At 39.9% G+C, this 25979-nt stretch overlaps 1 protein-coding gene across 1 annotated transcript in view; it reads right to left on the bottom strand.

Annotated features, from left to right (window-relative positions):
- Positions 1 to 25979, bottom strand: part of DNAH8 (dynein axonemal heavy chain 8) — a 314414-nt gene that overhangs the window by 100275 nt on the left and 188160 nt on the right. The window contains exons 65-73 of the mRNA XM_068961103.1: positions 24494 to 24612; positions 22480 to 22583; positions 21273 to 21449; positions 14588 to 14755; positions 13276 to 13491; positions 9436 to 9573; positions 7684 to 7811; positions 6753 to 6924; positions 4984 to 5139 (exon numbers count right to left, since the gene is read on the bottom strand). Coding sequence (XP_068817204.1) covers positions 4984 to 5139; positions 6753 to 6924; positions 7684 to 7811; positions 9436 to 9573; positions 13276 to 13491; positions 14588 to 14755; positions 21273 to 21449; positions 22480 to 22583; positions 24494 to 24612 — 1378 coding nt within the window. The remainder of the gene's footprint in view (positions 1 to 4983; positions 5140 to 6752; positions 6925 to 7683; positions 7812 to 9435; positions 9574 to 13275; positions 13492 to 14587; positions 14756 to 21272; positions 21450 to 22479; positions 22584 to 24493; positions 24613 to 25979) is intronic.

Raw genomic sequence — 25979 nt, 5'->3', positions numbered from 1 at the left:
AAAGACTATACATTTTCAACATATTCTTACATTTAAAAAAATTAGGATTCTGAATGTCTGGTGGGGTTCTCCATTTTTAGATCAATGTTTGTTATTAGTTAAAACACCCCAACTGGGCTAGTCGATCTTTGCATTAGCCAACGGACTTGGAACTCTTTACTTCTCCAGCGATCTCTCCCTCTACCTAAGTGTGAGGTTTCCCAAAGGTTCAGTCCTCAGCTCTCCACCTTCTTATCCTCTATTCTCTGAATTCAGCTTATTGCTTTTATGCTACTGTGAGTGCTGATCTTAAGATACAAGAGAGGGCTTCCCTGGTGGTCCAGTGGTTAAGACACTGGGCTTCCACAGCAGGGGCACAGATTCTATCCAAGGACTAAGAACCAAGAATTTAGAAAGACAATAATGACAACCCTATATGCAAGACAGCAAAAGAGACACAGATGTAAAGAGCAGACTTTTGGACTACGTGGGAGAAGGCGAGGGTGGGATGATATGAAAGAATAGCATTGAAACATGTATATTACCATATGCAAAATAGATGGTCAGTGCAGGTTCAGCGCATGAAGCAGGGCATCAGAGCTGGTGCTCTGAAACGACCAGATGGATGGGGTGGGGAGGAAGGTGGGAGGGGGTTCAGGATGGTGGGACACACGTGTACACCTGTGGCTGATTCATGTCGATGTATGGCAAAAACCACCACAATACTGAAAAGTAATTAGCTTCCAATTAAAATTAAAATTAAAAAAAGATCCCTCATGCCACAAGCAGCCAAATAAACAGAAGAAAAAAATAAAAACTAAAAAAAATTAAAAAGGAAGATCCATTGAGACATCAGGTGACTCAGTTCAGTTCAGTCACTCAGTCGTGTCAGACTCTTTGTGACCCCATGAATCGTAGCACGCCAGGCCTCCCTGTCCATCACCAACTCCCAGAGTTCACTCAAACTCACATCCATTGAGTCGGTGATGCCATCCAGCCATCTCATCCCCTGTCGTCCCCTTTTCCTCCTGCCCCCAATCCCTCCCAGCATCAGAGTCTTTTCCAATGAGTCAGCTCTTCGCATGAGGTGGCCAAAGTACTGGAGTTTCAGCTTTAGCATCATTCCTTCCAAAGAACACCCAGGATCTCCTTCAGAATGGACTGGTTGGATCTCCTTGCAGTCCAAGGGACTCTCAAGGGTCTTCTCCAACATTAGGAGGGTGAAATTTAAAAATAGTATCTCTCACTTGCAATGAAAAAAGGTGTGGAATTGGAAAAGAAGTCTATCTTTGTCCTGTTTTAATCAAAACAGAACTAACTAAAAACAGAATATCTTGCACACGATGGCACTTTCCCCCTAGATGAATAGCTTTATTTATACACATGATGTGCTGTGCAAGACCTCCCTATAAGTTGATAAGGTAAATGAATCCAAACAAAGAGCTTTAACTAGCTTATTTAAATAAGATGAAATAAGGTCCCAAGAAGACTGAATGTAATTGTCCTGGTCTATTCCCCAAGAAGCAAACTCTGTTTTTGTGATGTCTTTCCCAAGTGTGATGGTTAATTTTATCTGTCAACCTGACCGGGCTAATGAATGCCCAGATAGCTGGCAAGCATTATTTCAAGGTGTGTTTGTGAGGTTGTTTCTGGAAGAGATTAGCATTTGAGTTGACAATCTGAACAAAGATTATGGCCCTCGCCCACGTAGGTGGGCATTGTCCAATCCATTAAGGACCTGAACAGAACAGAAAACTGGAGGAAGTGCCAATTTGTTCTCTGCATAGGTTAGGACATCCATCTTCTCCTGCCCTTGGACATCAGCTCCTGACTCTGAGGACTTCAGACTGGGCCTGGAACTGACCCCATGGCTCCTGTGGTTCTCAGGCCTTCGGGGTTTGGACTGGAACGACGCCACCAGCTTTCCTGGGGCTCCAGCCTGTGGACAGCAGATCAGGGACTTCTAGCCTCCATAAGCCCATGAGCCACCCCTTCACAATAAATCTCTTTCTGTGTATCTGTACCTGGATATCCTTTCAGTTCTATGTCTCTGAAAAACCCTGACTAATATACCAATTAAAGAAATAATTTTCAAATTGTTGATTTATTAAATTACCTTTTAACCACCTTTAATATCTTCATAAACATGAAGTAATATCTTGGAGTCATAGTTTCAGGTTGGATTCACTTGATTTTTCTTATGGAGGAATACTGTGTGGCGGCCACATGAGAGCCTGTATCACTCACACAGATACTCTGGAACTAGGTCTTTACTCAGTGAATTCTTCACAAGGGAATTAAGCACATACATTCTTTATTCAGAAGTCAGAGCTATAGATGCTGGAAATGGCTTTGAAGATGACCTTGGCAAGGTGAAATGCAGCCCTGGACATGCCAAATATGTTTTGTTTTTCATTTATAAAGTGTTTCATTTTTCATTTTGCCTTCCTTACCAAGCACAGAAGTGACGGTTTTGCTTCATTTTCTTTTCATTTATGTGTGTTTGTGCACGTGCTTATCCACATATTCAGAAAAATACTATGCTGTCTGAGTCAAAAAGATGCAGTTCAATTTACGTACATCCCAGAAGTTGATGGTTTTTAAAATAAGGAAGTGTGTCTGATATATTTCTCTTACTTCCTCAGGAAGCTTCTTGGGATGAGGCTGCATCAGGAAGGACATGACTGAAGACTATTAATGAATTAAATGGAAAAATAAAGCCACAATCAGAAAAAATAAGACTAAGATGAGCGGGGAAATCAACAGCCAGGGGAGGCAAGAGGAGTGAGGAACGGAGCAAGGAACAAGTTACAGCTGAGCTGGACCCGGGGCCTGAGTTCAGGAGGAGGAAGACCCTGGTACACACCACTCATGCACTTCTGCGTATACAGCTCCTCAGAAGCTACTTTCCATCAACCCCACTTTTCTCAGCTCTTCCCCTCTCTGATCTTTGCCAGGATTTTTCTGAGTTTTCTAAGTCAACATAGATTGGAGTATTAATTAGGTGGGAGAATCTTGGGGGGTGCTCCAGAGCAATAGGCAATGTCCCCGTGCCTGCAAAGTCTTGATCTTAGAAGGAAATCTTTCCCTATTTCACCACTAAATGTGGTGTTTCCTGAAGGCTTTTTGTAAGTACTCTTTATCTGATTAAGGAAGGGCCCTCTTAATCTTGGGCTTCCCTGGGGCCTCAGATGGTAAAGAGTCTGCCTGCAACACAGGAGACCCAGGTTTGATCCAGGGGTTGGGAACATCCCCTGGAGAAGGGAATGGCTACCCACTCCAGTATTCTGGCCTGGAGAATTCAATGAACAGAGGAGCCTAGTGGGCTCCTGTCCATGGGGGTCACAAAAAGTTGGACACGACTGAGCCACTAACTCTCCTAATCTCAGTTTTCTAGAAGTTTTGATTTTACCAACTTATTTTTTCTGCATTTATCAAGATGACCACATGGTTTTTTCTATTTGTTTTTTTTTTTCCTGTAATGATTACACACTAATTCAATAAATGCAGAAAACATATAGATGGCATAAAACCATAAATCTAACAGGAAGTTTATGGAGTTGTTGTTGTTGTTCAGCTGCCCCGTCATATCCAACTCTTTGTGACCCCATGGACTGCAGCACGCCAGGCCTCCCTGTCTCTCACTATCTCTGGGAGTTTGCCCAAGTTTATACTATAAGTGAAAGTCATGTCCAACTCTTTGCAACCCCATGGACTGTAGTCCAGGGAATTCTCCAAGTAAGAATACTGGAGGGAGAAGTTGTTCCCTTCTCCAGGGGACCTTTTCAACCCAGGGATCGAACCCAGGTCTTCTGCATTGAAGGTGGATTCTTTACCAGCTGAGCCACCAGGGAAACCCAAGAATACTAGAGTGGGTAGCTTGTCCCTTTCTCCAGAGGATCTTTCCAGCCCAGGAATCAAACTGGGATCTCCTGCATTGCAGGTGGATTCTTTATCAGTTGAGCTGCCAGGGAACCCGAGTTTCTAATATAGTAGAGATAAAAGACAAATGTGCAAAGACCAGTAATTTAAGGCATACTTCTAGTCCACAGCAGAAATACAAGGTGTGCGAGGAATCAGGACAGGCTCTATGAAGCTGTGGATTTAGGCAAGTCTGGTGAGAGGTAGTATTGGATGTGGACTCTGAATAATGCTCAAGACGTTCATCTTGGATATAAGTAAAGTGGGCAATTGGGTGGAGGAAACATTCTGGTTAGTGTAACAGACACACTACAAGCAAAACTTTGGGTCCATAAGGCTTGGAACTCAGAACAACGTCGAGGAAACAGTGAATAATCCATATTGTAATACTGAATTGAAATATCGATGTCACAGGATCCTCAAAGGAACCAGGAATGTTGAAATCCTGCCCGTGTCTACCTCTGCCTTAAGAGTAACACCTTGGTCGACTCTAACTCCAATGCCGAACTCCAGAGTACGAGCACGTACCTGAGTTAGGCTGGAGCAGGAGGCTTTAACCTGAGGAATCACAAGCCCTGTGCTTGATATTCTCCCGCAAACACAATCTCAGGGCCCAGAATAAAAGCCTCATCCAACATGAGCAAAAGCAATGCAGCCAGGGCAATGGACAGAGGGCAGGAAAGTGAGACCAAGAGAGATCACAAAAGAGAGAATAATCAGCATCAGGACTTCCCTGGTGGTCCAGCGGCCAAGACTCCCTGCTCCCAATGCAGGAGGCCTGGGTTTGACTCCTGTTCAGGGTACTAGATCTCACATGATACAACCAAGAGTTCACACACTGCAACTAAAAAAGATCTCTTGTGTCACAACTAATAATCAGGGCAGTTAAATAAATTAAGTAAATATGTTTAAAAAGCAAATGATCAGAGCCTTTGCCCCAAATCACGGTCATAAAACTCAAAGGTGTGAATTAGCAATCAACTATCATAGAGATGACAATTTAATGACTAACAGATTCAACTGAAATTGTGGGAAAACTTCATAATTTCAAGATTACTTTCCCACCCACCAAATGGTACCTACCTGCAAGTCGTTTTCCTTTTCCTTTGATTTAATCCACGTTTTGCCTTGAGTCTGTGGGTCTATGAGGAGTGGGTATCTGGTGGCCTTTGTCACAATGATGCCATTCTGAATTGAGAGGTCGTCTCCTGGTAAGCCCTGCAGCCCCCACTCACCAATCTGCATAACAGGAAATGGATGTGGCCACGCAAAGGAAGACAAGAAAGCTTTTCTTAGTAATTAACAATGCCACAGATAATTTAAAATTTAGACTTTTTTTTTAGATTAGGACTATGCAACATTCACATAAAAACACTCAAAGTTACAAATGTGAACCAAATGACACTAAATTTATCATCTAATAAATCCTTTCCCTAGTAACCCGAGACTGGGTGGGATCTAGATGGGCTGGAGTTAGCAGAGACAATGAATATTCTGAGAAGTCAGAGTAGGCAAGCCCTAAGGGTTCAGCCTCTGAAATTTCCCCTTCCTGCCCTCTGGTTCTGCTCACATGGGGGAAGGGGCACTGCACAGCTGGAGGCAGAGAAATTAGGGGACAAGAAATATCACATTGGCATGAACTCATCAATGACAGTTTTCTAAATATTTCTTTCAAAATCAAGAAGGCGCCGTGCTCAGTCACTCCGTCATGTCCAACTTTTTGTGACCCCATGAACTGTAGCCTGCCAGGTTCCTCTGTCCATGGGATTTTCCATGAAAAAATACTGGAGTTGTTTGCCACTTCCTACTCCAGGGGATATTCCTGACCCAGGGACAGGACCTGCAACTTCTGCATTGGCAGGGGGACTCTTTACCACTGTGCCACCTGGGAAGCCTGACTCCACATGTTCAATGAAATCACCCAAGATGCAGAGAAGCCTCCACTTCGTTAAATTATCTTAGCTCCTCTGAAGGCCATAATCAGTGTGTTTCCAATACATTATCTAGTACCTGTGGGGACCAGCTGAACACTGTTTGAATTAGAAAAGATAATTTTTTGACTTTTAAATAGAGATAACTTGAAATTAATAGCTTGGCTTCCCTAGGGAAACTGCAACTGGGGAACATATTTACAAATCAAAAATCAGCTCGTGAATACAAATTGCCTGGAAAGCATTGAATACCACAAGAGGTCTGTAAGATATACTGAAAATTAACAATGGCATCAAATTCCTAGCAAGAAAGGTTAGTCTAGCAGTGCACACTATCACTCAGCAATGCCAGAATGTGCTATTGTATTACACTGTTAGACATTATAAAAAGATGGTTAATAATCAAAAGAAAGTTAATAATACCAATACTTACAGTGTAGCTAATGCCTACATCTTCCTAGAATGTAAGAGAATGAGATTCAATAAGAGTGGTGTGAATAATGGAGGATTATAAGAAGAGCTCAATATTAGAAAGCCTGTAGCTCAAAAATTGTCTTTTCACTCAAAGCAGTGCAATTGAAGACGTGGGTTTGATACCTGGGTTGGGAAGATCCCCTGGAGAAGGAAAGGGCAACCCCCTCCAGTATTCTTGACTGGAGAATCCCATGGACAGAGGAACCTGATGGGCCACAGTCCATGGGGTCACAAACAGTCGGACCTGACTGAGAGACCAATTTGAAAGCAAGATTTCTTAAAATGCAAAAGAACTTTTTGTACCACAAAGAAAAAAAAATTTTGTCATGCTTCACCATTTTGAAAATGATTTTTCCAATTAAATGCAAAAAGAATAAGTCAGGCATACCTTGATTTCTTGTGAATAAAATGAAATTCAACTAATGATATGAGGAAAGTAACACTTACTGTTGGAGGATCCACCAACATTGAAATAAGATTCAGGTTTTCAGTGAAAGGGATCTTCCGTGCTTTCAACTCCATCTCCCATTGCTCTTTCAGCAAATAGTTCCTAAATATCTGATTGAAAGGACCAAGGTAGGACAGGAATCCAGTGCACAGCAGAATATCCCCTACAAGCCTGTTAAGAAACAATAAAGTGGATCACCAACATGTTTTAAACTCTCCCAGTAAGGAATCTGAAAGGACGTCGGGCAGCTTCGTTACTAGGTGAAGTTCTTCTCTGCTCCCTGCTTAACACTTGGCAACAAGACATGGAGAGGGTGAAGGAGCCAGCCTAAAGGCTCCAGATGGGGTAGGAGTGGCCGCATTTCGGGTAAGTCCAGGAGCAAGAAAGAGGCTCCTTCCTGAAGCCTAGAGAGCCTGAAGCTTGACTTCCAGATGGGGAAGAAACAAGTCCTAGTCCTGTTCATATTTAGTCTTGATTAAACCACCACTTCTTTGTCTTCCTCTTTCTTTTGCCATTCTCCTACTCCCCTCTCATTCCCTGTCTTTCAGTTTTCAGAAGACACCAGCCCAAGATGCCCTTCCATTTAGAACAAATTGTCAGTCTACACTTTCAAAATCCTTGAGGTGAAAGGTGTCAAACTGGAACCAGTATCTAGATTGTTCTGGCAAATCCAGATGATATCAGAAGCACCCCCACACAAATAGTGAGTTAAAAAATGTTTCACCAAGTTTTCTTCTCTCCGTTTTAGACTGTGGGTCACTCAAGCTCTAAGCACTTTCTTAGATGGTGGGATCCTGACATGTGGACATGGAAACAGAGGAGAAAAGCACTTCAAGGAATCTGACTTTATGCTCCCCCATGTCACAAGAGGGGGCCTTTAGGGTGATGACTAAGAAGGAGAGCAATTATAACAAAGACTAAAGTTGATACCTATTAATCTGAGCTTTGAACTCTTTGCTTTGCTGAGTCCATCGGACTTTTTCTCCACTCAGTCCATCAATGAGGGTGGAAGCTGCCTGCATCTTTTTCCGGCACATGTCAGCATCATTAAGCAAATCCTACATTCATAAAAGGAGAATGTCTCAGAGAACTTTTTAAACTGCTTAATCAAACATCCATTATATTGACATGTAATAATACCTGGAGGAATTTCTCAATGTGCAAAATAAATATAATTTAAAAATACACTGTCAGTAAAATTTTACATATTAAATTTTTATAATTCATTCATAATACAGTTATTTCACCTTACAAAATTTCAAAAGGAGCCATTTTGAAAGGAAGAATCCAAATTTCATAGCTTAAATGGGATTTCTATTAAATATTTTCAAAACAATAAATATACCTTTTAAAGTCTTGGATTTAATAATGACTCTGAGTTCTTTGCAGTTTATAAAGGATTTTTTTTTCTACAGAAAAAAATATACACAACAGTAGTATGCTGCAGCCAGCTTGTATCAGCTCAAAGGAGTCAAAGTGTTAACATTTTTCAGAAAATTTGTGAGCTGGCGTTAAACACAGCCACTATTAAAAACTAAATTATATAAGCTTACAATTAAGCCCATTATATTAAAGGTAATGAATAATCAAAATTCATCAATTCCTAATTGTTGACTATATTTTTGTATTGTCTATACTCCTGGGTTAAGTTCATCGCATCTGCATGGTGGCAATAGTATGGCGTGCTCATCTTCTCTCTCAACTGCCTCATCGATAGCTTAGAACTGACAGTGGAGGAGGTACCTAGACCACAGAAATAAGCAAACACTGCAAGTCAAGGCTTTCTTCTCCCCTTGGCCCCCGCCCCCACACGCAGATCCTTTCCTGCAGGTGCTGTTGGAGAGGATGGGGTGATATCCTCAATCCGCCCACTTTTGATGCCTGAGCGGGTGAGGGCTCTGAGCGCTGACTGGGTCCCTGGTCCAGGAGTCTTGGTCCTGTTTCTTCCTGTGGCCTGGAGTTTGATGTGGAGGGCAGTGATGCCCAGCTCCTTGCATCTCTGGGCTCCATCCTGGGCAGCCAACAAGGCAGCGTATGGAGAGGACGCATCTCGGTCAGCCTCCACCTTCATCCCCCCAGTTACATGGCAGATGGCTTCCTTGCCAGAAAGATCAGTGTCGTGGATAAAAGTGCTGTTGAGGGGTGCAAAGATGTGGCCACACACCAATACACTCTCTCCTTCAGCCGCCCGAGGGCCAAAGCTGATGCCCTGTTCTTCCTTCTTTTCTTTCCCTTTGCGAGGTCCCATTTCTGCTCATCTTCTCCAGACTCCGCCACCAGAAAGAGAGCCAAGCTGATTGTTGAACGTTTACCAGATCACCGCTGCTACAGCCTATACCATGAGGTCATATTAGGATCCCCATTTGAGAGTAAAGTTGGTAGGTTAGTCACTTCCACTGCACAATTCATAGTAAGTGTCTGATATAAATCTCAAACCCACAAACCCAGTGTTCTGACTCCAAAGTCAGTACTCCTGTGTATCACATCACAGCAAACAATTATTAAAAACAGAAAAAAGGATGTAGAGTGTTGAAGGTCCAAAACAAGCAGACGTGGCCAGGGAGAAAGGGCACTCAGGTCAGTATTTTTTCGTTGTAAATATCTGCCTGATCCCTAAATACAACACATATGGGGTAGCATTTCAGTATGTCATATTAGTATTTTCTGTACATTTAATCTCACCATTTTTTCATTCATTGCTGCATCAAATTTGGCTTGCACTTTATCCAGCTCAGCTTGTTTCTCGTCCAGCAGTGCCTGGGCCTTGCCCAGTTCAGCGTTGGCAACTGCTAAGCGGCCCTCCTGCTTGGCCAGGTTAGCCTTAAAAGGAAGAAGAGGTGATTGGTGTAGAGGTATATTAGTGCTATGAAACTTTCATGCTTGTAATTGGTAAATAATAACACAAGTTACTACATAATTTTTGGCTTATTTGGAAGTTGTTTATTTCATTGTCTTCAGCTGGGGAAGCAGAGAAGTGTCATTGAAGTTCCTTTTTTTCCTTTTAATTATTAATGTTCAATATGGAAAACACAGAAATGTATGGGAAGGAGAAAAATAATCACTTGTGATTTTACACAGAAAAGAGCCTATGAGTATTGTGTTAACAAATGGATAACTACCATTTTGGTATTTTTTTCACTTAGAGTAGTATAATCATTTCCTTACTTCGTTAAACACTTTCTTTATGAACATTAGTTACATGGCTGCATGATATACCACAATTTGGATATATCGTAATTTCCTTAACTTATATACATTTCTTCCCCCCTCCATTTTAAACTGTTATAAATACTATTAAGTATGGAAACAGTTTGTATTGTTTTGATGGTAAGAATTTTTGAACTGAAATGGCTGTAATGAAAACCAGTAGCTTTTCATCTTTCTCTCAGTCCTACAGCATGATAATTACTCATTTCTTATAAATTTCAAGTAATTAATTAGTAAAGCAATATAGCTCTAGAGCTTTCTGGGGTAGAAGTTCCTTGATAACTTTCTCATTTTCTTTCTCAATATTTGCGGTTTTGAAATTAGCTTTTTCTTGGGAAATTTTCATGTCACCTAGATTTTCTAATGTATTTACAAATAACTTTAAATTTTGCCTCAATTATTTAAATCTACAATTTGTAATTATATGGATTTACGTATTATAGGCATTTATTTTTGTGTATTTTCTTGTTGATTAGTTTTTGTATTTATGTATTTACTTATTTGGTAGCATTGGGTCTTAGTCGCCGCACAGCAAGTGGGATCTTAGTTGCCTGATGGAACTAAGGGGTGGAATCCACATCCCCTGCTTTGGAAGGCAGATTCTTGACTGCTGGACCGCCAGAGAAGTCCCTGATTAGTTTTTCATACATATCATATATATAGCTGTTGTTCAGTCACTAACTCATGTCTGACTCTTTGCGACCCCGAGGACTGCAGCAGGACAGGTTTCCCTACTCTTCACTATCTCCCGGAGCTTGCTCAAACTCATGTCCATTGAGTCAGTAATGCCATCCAACCATTTCTTCTTCTGTCATCCCCTTCTCCGGCCCTGAATCTTTCCCAGCATCAGGATTTTTCCAATGAGTTAGCTCTTATATGTATGTATATATTGCAAAGCACCAATTCTTTAATTTTGCTACTTTTTTCAGATTTTTAACATTATTTTTATTAACTCTTTCTACTTTTACTAACCTCTGTGTGTGTGTGTATATGTGTTTGTGTATATATATCCTACTCTTTAGTTCTTTGGTTCACTTAAGGGTTAAGAAGGGTAGCATTTTGGCCATCTCACAAAGTTTGACAGAAAGCAACAAAAATCTGTAAAGCAATTATCCTTCAATAAAAAATAAATAAATTTTAAAAGCTTTCATAACTAGATTTTTGTCATCATTCTCTAAACAGAATTGACTGGCTTTTTTTTTTTAAGTGTTCTAATTTTATTGCTTATAGTCAGAGAATGAGGTTTCAGCAATTTTTGCTTTGGGGGATTGAATCAAAGTTTTCTTTTGGGACTGAATATCATCAATTTTTGTAAATATTTCTTGGACACTAGAAATAATTTCATATACTTAGTTCATATTGAAGAAAGTCCAATGTAGCTATTCAAGCTTAAAAATAACATATTATAAAATCTCTATATAATTACTAATTTATGCCTGTTTCAGGACTAGCTAGATAAAAACGCAAAACGAAACTGTAGAGCTCCTTGTTTAAAAATTATTAAGGACTTTAAGAGGGTAATAGCAGAGCATTAAACCAAGTATGGTCCCTTCTAAAGTTGGCCTTCTGCCTACGAGTCCTGTCATGGATTGATAGTATATCCCATAATCTCAAATTATAGGAATTAAAAAAAAAAAAACTCCGCATAAAATATTAATGGATTTTGGCTTATGTAATTTGATGTTATTTTTATTTCATAAAGAATTATTACAATTAATTCTCACTGTGAATCATAATTTTTACCCATAAAAATAACTGCTCTAAGTGCCTTTTTTTCTTGAATTCTACATTTACAGTAATATTTAGTGTATTTGCTATATTTGCTTATCATTTCTCTTTGTTAAAACTTTCCTATTTTTAATTTTTTCTCCTATTTTTCTTCAAGTTGCCTCTGTGCACAATTTAGAGTCAGCCATTTGTATAAGGCTTATTATGAAAACAGTAACCCCCTGCCCACTTGCTCACCACGTTCAATTCCACAGAACAACCACTTCCAACTCTTCTAGCTTTACGGGATGGGCTGGGGGCAGGGAGTGGGGGACATTATGTGTCTGGGTGGTATATTTTGTTAATCTTTTGAACTCCTGAAAATGTATTTTTGTTCTCTCAGACATAAAGGACAATCTGGCCTAGTATAGATGGTATGTGTGCAAGAGAGAGAGTGAGATAGAATGTGTTTATTCCTTAATACTTAAATTGCATCCCTAAGAATATCTTTTGGGGACTTCTCTGGTGGCCTAGTAGTTAAGACTTTGACTTCCAATGCAGGGGGTGTGGGTTTGATCCCAGGTCAGGGAGCAAGGATTTCACATGCCTTGGGGCTGAAAAACCAAGACACAAAACAGAAGCAATTCTGTAACAAATTCAATAATGACTATAAAAATGGTCCACATAAAAAAAAAAAAAAAAGAATGTCTTTTTGTTCCCTCGTACATTGAGGATAAGGAAATGGCAACCCACTCCAGTACTCTTGCCTGGAGAATTCCATGGACAGAGGAGCCTGGGGGGCTACAGTACACAGGGTCACAAAGAGTTGGACACGACTGAGCGACTATCACTCACTTGCTCATACTGAGGGCAGTTTGGTCAGTCATTAAAGTCTTAGAGGGCAGTAATTTCCTCTGCATATGTTTTTCTGTTACTTTCTAGTATTTAGGGTTGTGGCATGACTGTGACGTCCTGATTTCTCTTCTTTTGTAAGCCATCTTCTACATTTTGTTTCTTAGGTGCCTATAAGCTTCTTTCCTGTCTTCAAAATTTAAAACATTTCTAGGTGTTGATCTTAATTTTCATAAATTTTGTTTGGAATATAGTAATCAAATTCAATCTCCAAACCTAATTACCAAACTTAAAGATATGGCTAATTTTCTTTCATGATAGCTCAGTCATGTCTGACTCTGCAACCCCATGGACTGTAGTCCATGGGATTCTCTAGGCCAGAATACTGGAGTGGGTAGCCTTTCCCTTCTCAGCAGATCTTCCCGACCCAGGAATCGAACTGGGGTCTCCTGAATTGCAGGTGGATTCTTTACCAGCTGAGCTACCAGGGAAGCCCCAATTACTATTCCCAATAAACTCATACCTTGTGTAAGTCAACAAGTTGGTTTTGGTTTCTTGTCTGTGATGCCAAGAAGCATGCAACAGTTGTAAAAAGAGTGAGAAACAGTGACAGGGTATACAGAGAAAAAGAAAAGTCTGGTAATAGAGAAACCTACTTTTGTTCGTCTAAATTATGCTTTGTTTTTTAACGGCAGTGGTACTGATGACTGATTTTACTAAACACTGATTTACTGGGAGAAGGAGGGAAATTTTTACCTTCAGAGGCAACACTTCTCTGTTGACTCCATAAAATGTTGCCATAGCAAGTGTCCAAGACAGCAGACCAGCCACATTCCCACAGACTTTTTTGGCACTTTCAAAAGTGTAATCATCCATGTTAAAATATGGCTGTAGTAACTCAACAGTCTCTTCATTTATTGTGTCCTTGGGGAACTGCTGAAGACTCCACAGGAATCCTGTTGCACTCATCAACTGAAAAATAGTATTACAGCCTGTAAGCTCTGGAAGAAAATACGTACTTTCTTTCTGAGTTAGTATGTACTTCTAAATTGAATTTTTTTTCAAAGAAGTAATAATTGATTGGCTCTAAACATACAAATCAAGACTATGGCAGTAGTCAACCTAAAGCTGTAAATTGCAAGCTGTCTTCCTGTTTCCATGGAGAAGAGCAAAGAAGAAAAACAACGTAAGTTTCCCATCTAGTGAGTGGTGTCTAAATGCCACCAACCACACAAGCCCCTTTATATAGACTGAGTTGGGTTGACATCAAGATTGTGCCAACACTTCCTTCACTGAGTAATATGCATTTAAGTGTATATTATGTTTTTTTTTAAATTGGACTATAGTTGCTTTACAATGTTGTGTTAGTTTCTGCTGTAAGCAAAGTGAATCAGCCACACATACACATATACCCCCCTGCCTCTTCCTTGGATTTCTTCCCATTTAGGTTATCACAGATCACTGAATAGAGTTCCCTGTGCCATACAGTAGGTTCTCACTAGTTATCTATTTTATACATATATTATTTGTGTGTGTGGGGGGGGGGACAGTAATATTCTATGGTCCAGATGTACCATTGTTTATCTAACTACTCACATACTGAACGGCATCTTGGTTGCATCCACGTTTTGGAAATTATGAATAGAGCTGCTATAAAAACCCCTGTGAGCAGGCTTTTGTGTGGATATAAGTTTTCAGCTCATTTGGGTAAATACTGAGGAGCATGATTGCTGAATTGAATGGTAAGAGTATATTTACTTTTGTACCATGGCTTCTTTTTCAACATCTTTATTTAGGTATAATTTACAATAAAATTTCCCCATTAAAAAAAAAAGACTGTGCCAATACCAGGTATGGGTACCAGACAGATTTTTATAAAAAGAAGGCATTCAGCTTTAAAATCTTACATTTTAAAGAGGCATTACATTTTGAGAGGCAATTTAAGATAAATTCTTCAGTATACAATGATCAATTATTTGTCTGCCATTGTGTCTGGTCTATATTGAGTGTCCCGGGATGCAGACACCTGGTACACCTCAAAGGACTTATAGAGATAGATTTTACTTACTTTTAATGACTCGCCCCATGATGGCTTGCAGCAAGGTTTTTCTGGATCCATAGTGACAGGGTCAATTTTCTTTTGAAATAGTAACAGAACACAGTCCATGATTCTCATAATAAGATGAGGGGGCTTTGCAAGTTTCCTGACTGTGGCAATATCATTTGGCTTGATAGTCTGTATTTGGGGTTAGGGATCAGAATTTTTTTTTGTTGAGTAGTATTCCTAGTCATATGGAACTCTCATACTTTTAAAAAAATTAAAATGGAAAATTTTAAAACATGTTTTCTTCCCAGTTCCTGACATTTACATCAAGGGTCTGCATTCCAAGATTCTTACATAATGGATCTTTCATGGTTAAGTTAGGATTTGTTTCTTTGTTTGCATTTCCCCCAAAAGATCTCAATGAATTGGTTTAGAATATCACTACCAATCATTGGCCATCACCCCAGACCTCCACTAGCAACAACTGTCATTAATGTTTATCATTTAGATAATTTCATCTTCAAAGCATAGAGTCTATATTACATATGAGTATTAAAAGAGGGGCAAGATCCTGAATATCAGAAACCTCACCTTCAGTTTTCATTATGAAGGTTGCCCTGTACATGGAAAGGAGAGAATTCAAAGGAGACAAGAAGAGTTATTGTACCATATGACTCATACAAATATTTTTGAAAGCTTCTATCTGTGAGCTGAGTTAGAAATAGGACATCTCCTGACATTCGAGTCAAGAAGGACTGGGACATCATATGATCCATAAAAACTCCTAAAACTTATTTGGCTCAGTGATCACTCTCTCATGTGTTATCATAGGACCCACAAAAGAAGTGAGGGTGGAAAGTGTGTCCAGGTCATTGTCACAATTTTATTAAATGATGATCCTAAATCTATTAATGCATTTAACAGTCACAGGCATTCTTCCATATAAAATAAGAGCAAAACCAAAATAGGCCTGTCCTCAGAATCTTTCAAAGACAGAGAAACACAGTAACCCTAAACTATGATTATCTGCCATGGCAGAAGTCTAGGAGTGACAGGAAAACAAAGGGGGTTCAGGACTTCCTGGAAGGGGTGAAATCTGAGCTTGGTCTTGCAGACTGATTCTTACTAGTTAGTGAAAGTTAGGAAAAGTAAGTGTTCTTGGCAGAGAGAGAGAGACCCATTTAAAAGTAACAGACCATAATTATTGCAGAAGCATTTAGGTGTTTCCATATGGCTGGATCATGTTGTGTGTAGGGACAAAATAAGATAAAATTGAAGGGGCAGACAGGAGCCAGGTATCACAGCAGTAGCACGAATATTTATTGAGTTCCTTCCATGTACCCAGTGAACTATTCATTACTTTTTAATGCGTACATTGATTTTTCAAAGATCAAGGAAGAATCAGAATCTTGACAGAGACCCAAGAGAGTTAAGTAAATTTTACTTGAGACTATCTATCATATGGTCATGAGAAGCCAATGGAGATCTGCTTGCCTCTGAAGCTGTCCCTTCTTGCTTCATAGTCCTGGATACCTATCTTGGGACTTTAAATTAGAGAAATGGGAACTGTAAGAGGATTTTAAAAAAATGTTAAAGAGTGCATGACATAACGTAGTCAGGATGCTGAAGGAACTGAGAAGGCTGTCTGTATAATCTGAATCCCTTAGGCTAAAGTTTAAGCCAATAAGCACTAGCATTATTCCTCAGTTCTCATGGAAAGATGCTTTGTGGAATGAAAGTAAGTTATGGCAACTTCAGTTCAGTTCAGTTCACTTCAGTCGCTCAGTCATGTCCAACTCTTTGCGACCCCATGAATCGCAGCACGCCAGGCCTCCCTGTCCATCACCAACTCCCAGAGTTCACTCAAACTCATGTCCAACGAGTCGGTGATGCCATCCAGCCATCTCATCCTCTGTTGTCCGCTTTTCCTCCTGCCCCCAGTCCCTCCCAGCATCAGAGTCTTTTCCAATGAGTCAACTCTTCACATGAGGTGGCCAAAGTACTGGAGTTTCAGCTTTAGCATCAGTCCTTCCAAAGAACTCCTAGGGCTGATCTCCTTTAGAATGGACTGGTTGGATCTCCTTGCAGTCCAAGGGACTCTCAAGAGTCTTCTCCAACACCACAGTTCAAAAGCATCAATTCTTTGGCACTCAGCTTTCTTCACAGTCCAACTCTCACATCCATATATGACCACTGGAAAAACCATAGCCTTGACTAGACGGACCTTTGTTGGCAAAGTAATGTCTCTGCTTTTCAATATGCTATCTAGGTTGGCCATAACTTTCCTTCCAAGGAGTAAGCGTCTTTTAATTTCATGGCTGCAGTCATCATCTTCAGTGATTTTGGAGCCCCAAAAAATAAAGCCTGACAGTGTTTCCACTGTTTCCCCATCTATTTCCCATGAAGTGATGAGACCGGATGCCATGATCTTCGTTTTCTGAATGCTGAGCATTAAGCCAACTTTTTCACTCTCTTCTTTCACTCTCATCAAGAGGCTTTTTAGTTCCTCTTCACTTTCTGCCATAAGGGTGGTGTCATCTGCATATCTGAGGTTATTGATATTTCTCCCAGCAATCTTGATTCCAGCTTGCGCTTCTTCCAGCCCAGCATTTCTCATGATGTACTCTGCAATAAGTTAAATAAGCAGGGTAACAATATACAGCCCTGACATACTCCTTTTCCTATTTGAAACCAGCCTATTGTTCCACGTCCAGTTCTAACTGTTGCTTCCTGACCTGCATATAGGTTTCTCAAGAGGCAGGTCAGGTGGTCTGCTATTCCCATCTCTTTTAGAATTTTCTACAGTGTATTGTGATCCACACAGTCAAAGGCTTTGGCATAGTCAATAAAGCAGTAATAGATGTTTTTCTGGAACTCTCTTGCTTTTTCCATGATCCAGCGAATGTTGGCAATTTGATCTCTGGTTCCTCTGCCTTTTCGAAAACCAGCTTGAACATCTGGAAGTTCACGGTTCATGTACTGCTGAAGCCTGGCTTGGAGAATTTTGAGCATTACTTTACTAGCATGTGAGATGAGTGAAATTGTGCAGTAGTTTGAGCATTCTTTGGCATTGCCTTTCTTTGGGACTGGAATGAAAACTGACCTTTTGCAGTCCTGTGGCCACTGCTGAGTTTTCCAAATTTGCTGGCATCTTGAGTGCCACACTTTCACAGCATCATCTTTCAGGATTTGAAATAGCTCAACTGGAATTCCATCACCTCCACTAACTTTGTTCGTAGTGATGCTTTCTAAGGCCCACTTGACTTCACATTCCAGAATGTCTGGCTCTAGGTGAGTGATCACACCATCATGATTATCTGGGTCGTGAAGATCTTTTTTGTACAGTTCTTCTGTGTATTCTTGCCATCTCTTCTTAATATCTTCTGCTTCTGTTAGGTCCATACCATTTCTGTCTTTTATCGAGCCCATCTATGCATGAAATGTTCCCTTGGTATCTCTAATTTTCTTGAAGAAATCTCTACTCTTTTCCATTCTGTTGTTTTCCTCTATTTCTTTGCATTGATAGCTGAGAAAGGCTTTCTTATCTCTTCTTGCTATTCTTTGGAACTCTGCATTCAGATGCTTATATCTTTCCTTTTCTCCTTTGCTTTTCGCTTCTCTTCTTTTCACAGCTATTTGTAAGCCATGCCCTGTGGGGCCATCCAAGACGGGTGGGTCATGGTGGAGAGGTCTGACAGAATGTGGTCCACTGGAGAAGGGAATGGCAAACCACTTCAGTATTCTTGCCTTGAGAACCCCATTGCCGGGGTCCAGCCCCAGTGGAACCAGGGTAATTCAAAGGGTGGACAGAGTCGGTGAGGAGAGATTTATTTAATTAGAAATGTAAGATTAGATTAGGAAAAAATAGTGTAGTAGGAAAATGAGTGAAGAAAAGAGGCTGATTAACTTGGTTTACGTGGAAAACCAATAAAGTTTCAGGCAAGGAACTTGCACCGTCTACGTTGGGCCACAGGCGCCCTCTTGAATAGCAGAGGGTGCCCCGTCTTGGGCTCCCTCTCGCGTGGGTCTCATAAGCCCGGGCAAGTAGACTCGGTGAGCCTCCACATTCCAAGGGATCAGCCTGAAAAGGAGAGGGAGGGAGAGGGAGCAAGAGAAAGAATCGACAGGGGGGAGGCCAGGCTTGTGCAAAAACCCCTCTCCGACTTTATTATTTAAAAGGTGTTTATATACCCTAAGTTTTACATAATGGAAGATACAGAGTCATGCAGGGGCAGCAGTCCTGACCCTTTCTGTATATCTTTTTGTATACAAAAGGTCTCAGGTGATTTACATTATCTTCTGGCCAAGAGGCTTGTTAACACTTTTTGGCTCTCTTCCTTAATGAATGTTAATCTCGTTTCCCCTGAAGTGTTTTTCTTTAATCTGCATCACCCTTAAAGCACTAAAGTTACATCTCTATAGAACAAAGGCGCAGTGGGTTATAACTAAAACGGTACTTAACTCAAAGATCTATGTTGCTACTTGTTTTTTCTATATACCAACTATATCAACAAACAAAAGATATGAAAATTTGGCAGCAAGTATGGGCTCAACAATGAGATGCTTAATCAGTTTTATTCTAATGATCTTGACTCCTCGGAAGCCCCTGAATTCCTAGGATGTTTTAAGCTTCCTGTGCCTGCTGCAAACAATCACATGTGCAGCTGTAAGAGTCCTGCAGGCAGGCTAAAAAGCCATCAGAGGGGTGTTTGGATTAAAACACTCATATTATGTCCAGGAGACTTACTATATAAAAGTTCTAAATTAACCTTTCCCAGAAAAAGGTGGTGAGGGGATAGCCCCCTGTTAATGTTAGAAGAGTGGATGAAAAGCATAATGTAGTATGGCAGGCAGACTCTGGTTTTGGGGGTGGATGCTTAGGAAATTTCAGGGGTTCCCCCTGAAGCCTGATCACACCCTTGTGTTTTGTCAGGCTTCCTTCCTCATGACCTTTGCCATGGGCGGGGTTCCTCACGCTGGCTCCCGGCACCCCATGAACAATATGAAAAGGCAAGATGATAGGATACTGAAAGAGGAACTCCCCAGGTTGGTAGGTGCCCAATATGCTCCTGGAGATCAGTGGAAAAATAACTCCAGAAAGAATGAAGGGACGGAGCCAAAGCAAAAACAATACCCAGCTGTGGATGTGACTGGTGATAGAAGCAAGGTCCGATGCTGTGAAGAGCAACATTGCATAGGAACCTGGAATGTTAGGTCCATGAATCAAGGAAAATTGGAAGTGGTCAAACAGGAGATGGCAAGAGTGAACGTCAGCATTCTAGGAATCAGCAAACTAAAGTGGACTGGAATGGGTAAATTTAACTCAGATGACCATTATATCTACTACTGCGGGCAGGAATCCCTTAGAAGAAATGGAGTAGCCATTATGGTCAACAAAAGAGTCTGAAATGCAGTACTTGGATGCAATCTCAAAAATGACAGAATGATCTCTGTTTGTTTCCAAGGCAAACCATTCAATATCACAGTAATCCAACCAGTAACGCTGAAGAAGCTGAAGTTGAACGGTTCTATGAAGACCTACAAGATCTTTTAGAACTAACACCCAAAAAGATGTCCTTTTCATTATAGGGGACTGGAATGCAAAAGTAGGAAGTCAAGAAACACCTGGAGTAACAGGCAAATTTGGCCTTGGAATATGGAATGCAGCAGGGCAAAGGCTTGTTAGGACCTAACCTGAGCCATGACAGGCTCAGCAAGCTACACTAGGCCTAAAAGTTTCGGATTCTCATAGACCTGAGTCATGATTCCAGGAACTATACCCCCGAGCCAATCAGGAGAGTCCCCATTCACGCCATGCTTGAGCCAATCCGGATAGGGATGCGGGATTTAAAATTCGCGCGCGTACAGCTTAGCCAGTCATCACACGCCAGCTACACTGTTGCTGAGACAAAGAACCGCCTGTATAAAAGCAGCTGTTACTCAGAACTTGGGGCTCTTGTCAGATTCCACTGCGCTGGATGAGAACTGAGTCCTAGCTCGAGCTAGCAATAAAACCCCTTTATGCTTTTGCATTGCTGTGGATGTCTTATTCTCTCAGTTTTGGGGACTCGGACTCTGGGCATAACAGGCTAATACAGTTTTGCCAAGAGAACGCACTGTTCATAGCAAACAGAAGACTCTACACATGGTCATCACCAGATGGTCAACACCGAAATCAGATTGATTATATTCTTTGCAGCCAAAGATGGAGAAGCTCTATATAGTCAGCAAAAACAAGACAGGGAGCTGACTGTGGCTCAGATCATGAGCTCCTTATTGCCAAATTCACATTTAGATTGAAGAAAGTAGGGAAAACCACTACACCATTCAGGTATGACCTAAATAAAATCTCTTATGATTATACAGTGGAAGTGAGAAATAGATTTAAGGGACTAGATCTGATAGAGTGCCTGATGAACTATGGACGGAGGTTTGTGACATTGTACAGGAGACAGGGATCAAGACCATCCCCATGCAAAAGAAATGCAAAAAAAAGTTATGGGAAGTAAAGACTTAAAAAAATAAACTTAGGAAATGTAATCAGCAGAAATATTTGCTTCAAGACTCAGAGATTACAATCACATTAAGAAAGAAAATAAAGAATTCAATTCAGTTTTCTGATTACAAGAATCCCGTAACTAAATTTTATGTAATGAAACATGGTGCCAGCTAGGACTTGTGTTGGGAGGGAAAACAAGGCACTGCTCACATTCAGGGCTGCTTCTGCTTCTTCCAGTGCAGGCCTAGCTGCCTCGAGCTTGGTCTCAGCTATTACTTTTTCACTATCGATTTCATCCACTATTTTTTGGGCTTTGTCTTTTACTTCTTGCACTTCATTTTTCACTTTGGCTGAAGCCTGAGCACTTACTGTGACTTCTGCTAATACCTGTTAAAGAAAGGAAACGTGAGGTCAATAGAAACCTTTTCAGCATAATTTACAGATTTGAGTATATGATATAAAACAAGAATGAGAGAAAATTCATCCCCCATTTAAGTTGTCTATATTTTAAGATGTATTAAAGTAACTCCTCTGAGCAGTTCTGTAGTCTTTGTTTCCTAAGCTTCTCTCGGTCATGAACTATATTAATAAATATTTTAAACTTTCAGAAAAATGATATTTATACTCTATGTTATTTCTAGAAAATTAAAACTATTCAAAGTCAGTGCCACGGAATAAGGTCAGAAACCATACGAAGCCCCATGTAATAACAAAAAAAATAGCTAATGTTTGTTGACTGCCTGCCATATATCCAGATGCTAAGGGTCTACCTTATGTCATATGCTAAGTGCCTCTCCCAGGCTCTAATATTTCAATAACTGGCTAAAGGTCGAGACTTAAGCACCCATTCTTAAGTGACTGCGATGGAAGGTAAAAGCAGCCTGAGACTGGGGGAGAAGCAGTAGGTAGGGAAGTAACACATATATATCCCTATCACCTTGGGAGAAGCATCTTTAGAAAAGACTCAATCAACTCTTCTTTTTATTCTTTTCCTTCCTTAAAACCAACTTCAGATCAAACTTGGGCTACCCCCAGAAACCTAGAGTCTGCAGAGACCTTAAAGAGAAGATTTAATATAATTTATTGTCAAGCAGAAATTTCCTATACAGATGACAGAAAATGAGAGAGAACCAGAGAAGGAAAAAAAAAAAAAACCGTCTTAGACCAAGTAGAGGATATATTAGTTTAGGTATGTTTTGGTATAAATTAAACAAAAATATCTAATGGTCTTTGTAAATGTTGCTATTGGTGTTTAGTTGCTAAGTCGTATCCGACTCTTTTGCCACCCCATGTGGGCTGTATCTTACTGGAAATAACCTGTAGGTTTATATTCTGTTTACTTTTTAATAACATTTTTAAACAATGCTTTTTTTTTAAATGTGGGAAGATATCCTTCACAGTGTAAATGCCAACTCACTTCATCTGCTTTTACGGAAGCCACTGCCAACTCCTTCTCCTTTACTGCAAGATCCTGAGAGAGTTTTGCAACAGATTCACTTGCCTCCATCAGCTTATCAAGACCTTTACAAACACACACATAGACACTTTCACTAAATATATGATTATCCCCTCATCAAAAACTTATTCAATATTTGCTACTTATAAAGAACCATGTGCTGGGTGCATGCTGTCTCTTCAGTCATGTGCAACTCTTTGCAACCCCCTGGACTGTAGCCCACCAGGTTTCTCTGTTCATGGGATTTTCCAGGCAAGATTACTGGAGTGGGTTGCCATGCCTTCCTCCAGGGGATCTTCCTGACCCAGGGATCGAGCCCATATCTCTTATGTCTCTTGCACTGGCATGCAGGTCCTTTACCACCTGGGATGCCACTAGGGCCCCCTGGGAAGCCCTAAGGCACCATAATGTATACTATAACAAACACAAAATAACTATGGACAAGATGTCTTAAAATACACATATTATAGAAGCAATAATACTGACCATATTTCTAACAGTTTTGGTTCAGCAGGAAATGAAGAAAATAGGTCTGATTGAAGAATAGCATCCAGTTACATTTAAGGGAAACTCATATTGCTATAACAAGTAAAATGAATTTAGCCAGGAAACTTATTTGACAAATGTATGCTCTCCTTGGCTTGCAAACAGTTTGTAACTATCGTTTTTTGCCTTTGAATCACATTGCAACTGAGACGGCAAATGAGACATAATATATTAACATTTTTGTGGTTCTCTGCTATAAAGGTGAAAATAACTGCTAAACTTCTGCAACTGTTTCTGAGACTCTCAGTGCTCTAGACAAAAATAACTGGTTAACTGAAAATCTCACTAGGCGCTAGACAGAGGTGTGCTGGTAAACATTTAGAGTCTGGGTCTGGAGTGAGGGCATTCATTCGGATGGTTCCAGTTTCCACAGTGTAGATAATCCCACCTTGTCTGATTTCAAGCTACCAAGAGCTTCTCAGCAACACACCATTATATAATATTTCTATCACAAAGATAGAATAAAAACAATAATGTTCCCCAAGAACATTAATAATAATAAAATAAAGTAAAAATAACTAAGAAGTAACGAGTTTTTAGTATTGCTTGCCCTCATTAACATAATTAATTTAATTGTAAGTTTATTAACTTTTAATAAAGGCTGTGGTTATCAACAAGATCATAACATTCCTAATTTAACAATCAGTTCCCATGAGCCAGTGCAGGTAGCTTCAGCACATCACTGATTCTAGAGCATCATGTGAAAAAGCTGTAGGAAAGTCATGAGAAAGCCAGCAGAAGGAAGCCTCTCTTACAGGGCACCCACCATCACTGTAACTTCACAGACCTTTATGCTTTGTGACCACATTCTGTGTAGAAGTGAAAATACAGCACTAAGGCATTTCAGGATTATTTGGGCCAAATGCTTTCTGGACATAAAACCTGTTTTCCTACTTATACTACATATACTGGACACTTAGAAAACCACTGCTCACGTAAAGTCTCTTTTTGTTTTCATTTGTTCACGTTTGTTTCTGTTTTGTCTTTTCCTTTGTTAGAAATCTGAGAAGCAGTAACACGGCAAAGTTTACACAAATTGAGGGAAACGGCAAAGAAACCATAAATTGAAATTGTGGTCAGTACCCAAGGGCTGGCTTTTCCCCATCTGTAAGCAGCAGCTCAACAACCACGGTGACTCAGTACCCAACAGGATGGACCCAAAGCTGAAAGAGCTGGAAGAAATGGTTCCCCAAGAAAAACAGGCCACCTTTGTTTACATTTTTTCTGCCCAGACTTTCTTGACAGGTCAAAAGACCCATAAAGATATCCCTCAAAATAATCTACTACCAGCAATATTTCAACATTGATTATAAATCAATATTTCAATTTGAAAAATAAGTATTTCATTTTCAAACAACAATGTCTACCAAACAAAATACTGGGATCTCTTTCAGACAAGCCCTAAAAGACCAGATTCTGTTCCGCTTACCAATATTCATACGTTCAGCTTGTTCATTAATATATTTCACCTTTTCAGTGTAAATGTTTTTATAGCCATTTATAAATGAGAGGTAAGATTTGGGAGTCACGTGTGCTCTTCGGCGGTATCTGAGAGTAGAACAGAAAAAAAGACCTTCAGGTGAGGCAGCAGGAATACAATATCTCTAACTGATTCTTTGACCTGACCCTTATCCCCATTCTGGGCTTCTGTTTCCTCTTCTGGAAAACTGAGAAGAGACTCACTGTCCTACACCTCCTAGGATTTTGTGAAAATCAAAAAATAAAACAGCATATGTAAACACACTTTGTAAACTTTAATGTTCTATACAGATATTAGGGATAAGTGGTTGAAATGAATTTGTGCTGAGATCTGTTTTCATTCACCAGATATTTGCTACACATCTCTTCCCCACTAGAAACCCAGATAAGTGGGCTTACAAAGGTGAAAGTCAATCTTTCCCCTGAATTTCTGGATTATCGTTGAAATCAAGGCACATTTGATCCAAACATCCAACTCACTATGGTTCCAGTATAGTAATTATACTTAACAATAGAAACAAGTAAAAGGAAAATTTTTTATACAGGAGAAACTCAAGTCAAAGAAGAGATCTTCACATACTATAAATTTATATTTTTATATTACATTAAGTTTATTTTATATTAAATTTTTACTTTCAGAGTTCTGAACATTAAAAAGAATTTTTAAGGACTCTGGCATATATGTGACTATAGTAAAACATTATATAAATATTTTTTAAAGATTTTTTTTTATGCAGGCTGTTTTTAAAGCCTTTTATTGAATTTGATACAACTCTGCTTCCGTTTTTGGCTGTGAAGCATGTAGGATCTTTCTTAGCTACCTGATCAGAGATCAAACCAGCACCTCCTACGCTGGAAGGCAAAATCTTAACCACTGGACTTCCAGGAAAGTCCCATATTATGCATATATATTACATTCAGAATAAACTTCTACAATAAGAGGATATGAAAACTTTGAAAAATACACCAAATTTTCAAAAATAAAGACATGGGTTTTTATAGCTGCACAAAGGTGAAAACTTCTCTTCACAAGTTGACAGCAGCAGAGGTGGAGTTCAAGTTAAGCAGAAAAAAAATCTTCCAACAAAGAGAATTAATATATACAGATTTACCAAGAGAATCTGGGAGACTATCTATGACTGTTTAAGAGGATGGTCCAAGTACAGTATTAAGTAAAGAAAACGACACAGGATAAACAAGTTTTTTGTGAGACAGGATCCCCTAACCCTTGGAAAATCAATTAAGTGCTACCCAGACTCTCCATCTGGTCCCATTACTTCATGGAAAATAGATGGGGAAACAATGGAAACAGTGACAGATTTTATTTTTTGGGGCTCCAAAATCACTGCAGATGGTGATTGTAGCCATGAAATTAAAAGATGCTTGCTCCTTGGAAGAAAAGCTATGACCAACCTAGACAGCATATTAAAAAGCAG

Source organism: Capricornis sumatraensis, chromosome 22, assembly GCF_032405125.1.
Source record: "Capricornis sumatraensis isolate serow.1 chromosome 22, serow.2, whole genome shotgun sequence".
Lineage (NCBI taxonomy): Eukaryota > Metazoa > Chordata > Mammalia > Artiodactyla > Bovidae > Capricornis > Capricornis sumatraensis.
Note: the sequence above shows the minus strand (reverse complement) of the source record. Positions and strands in the feature narration are given on the sequence as shown.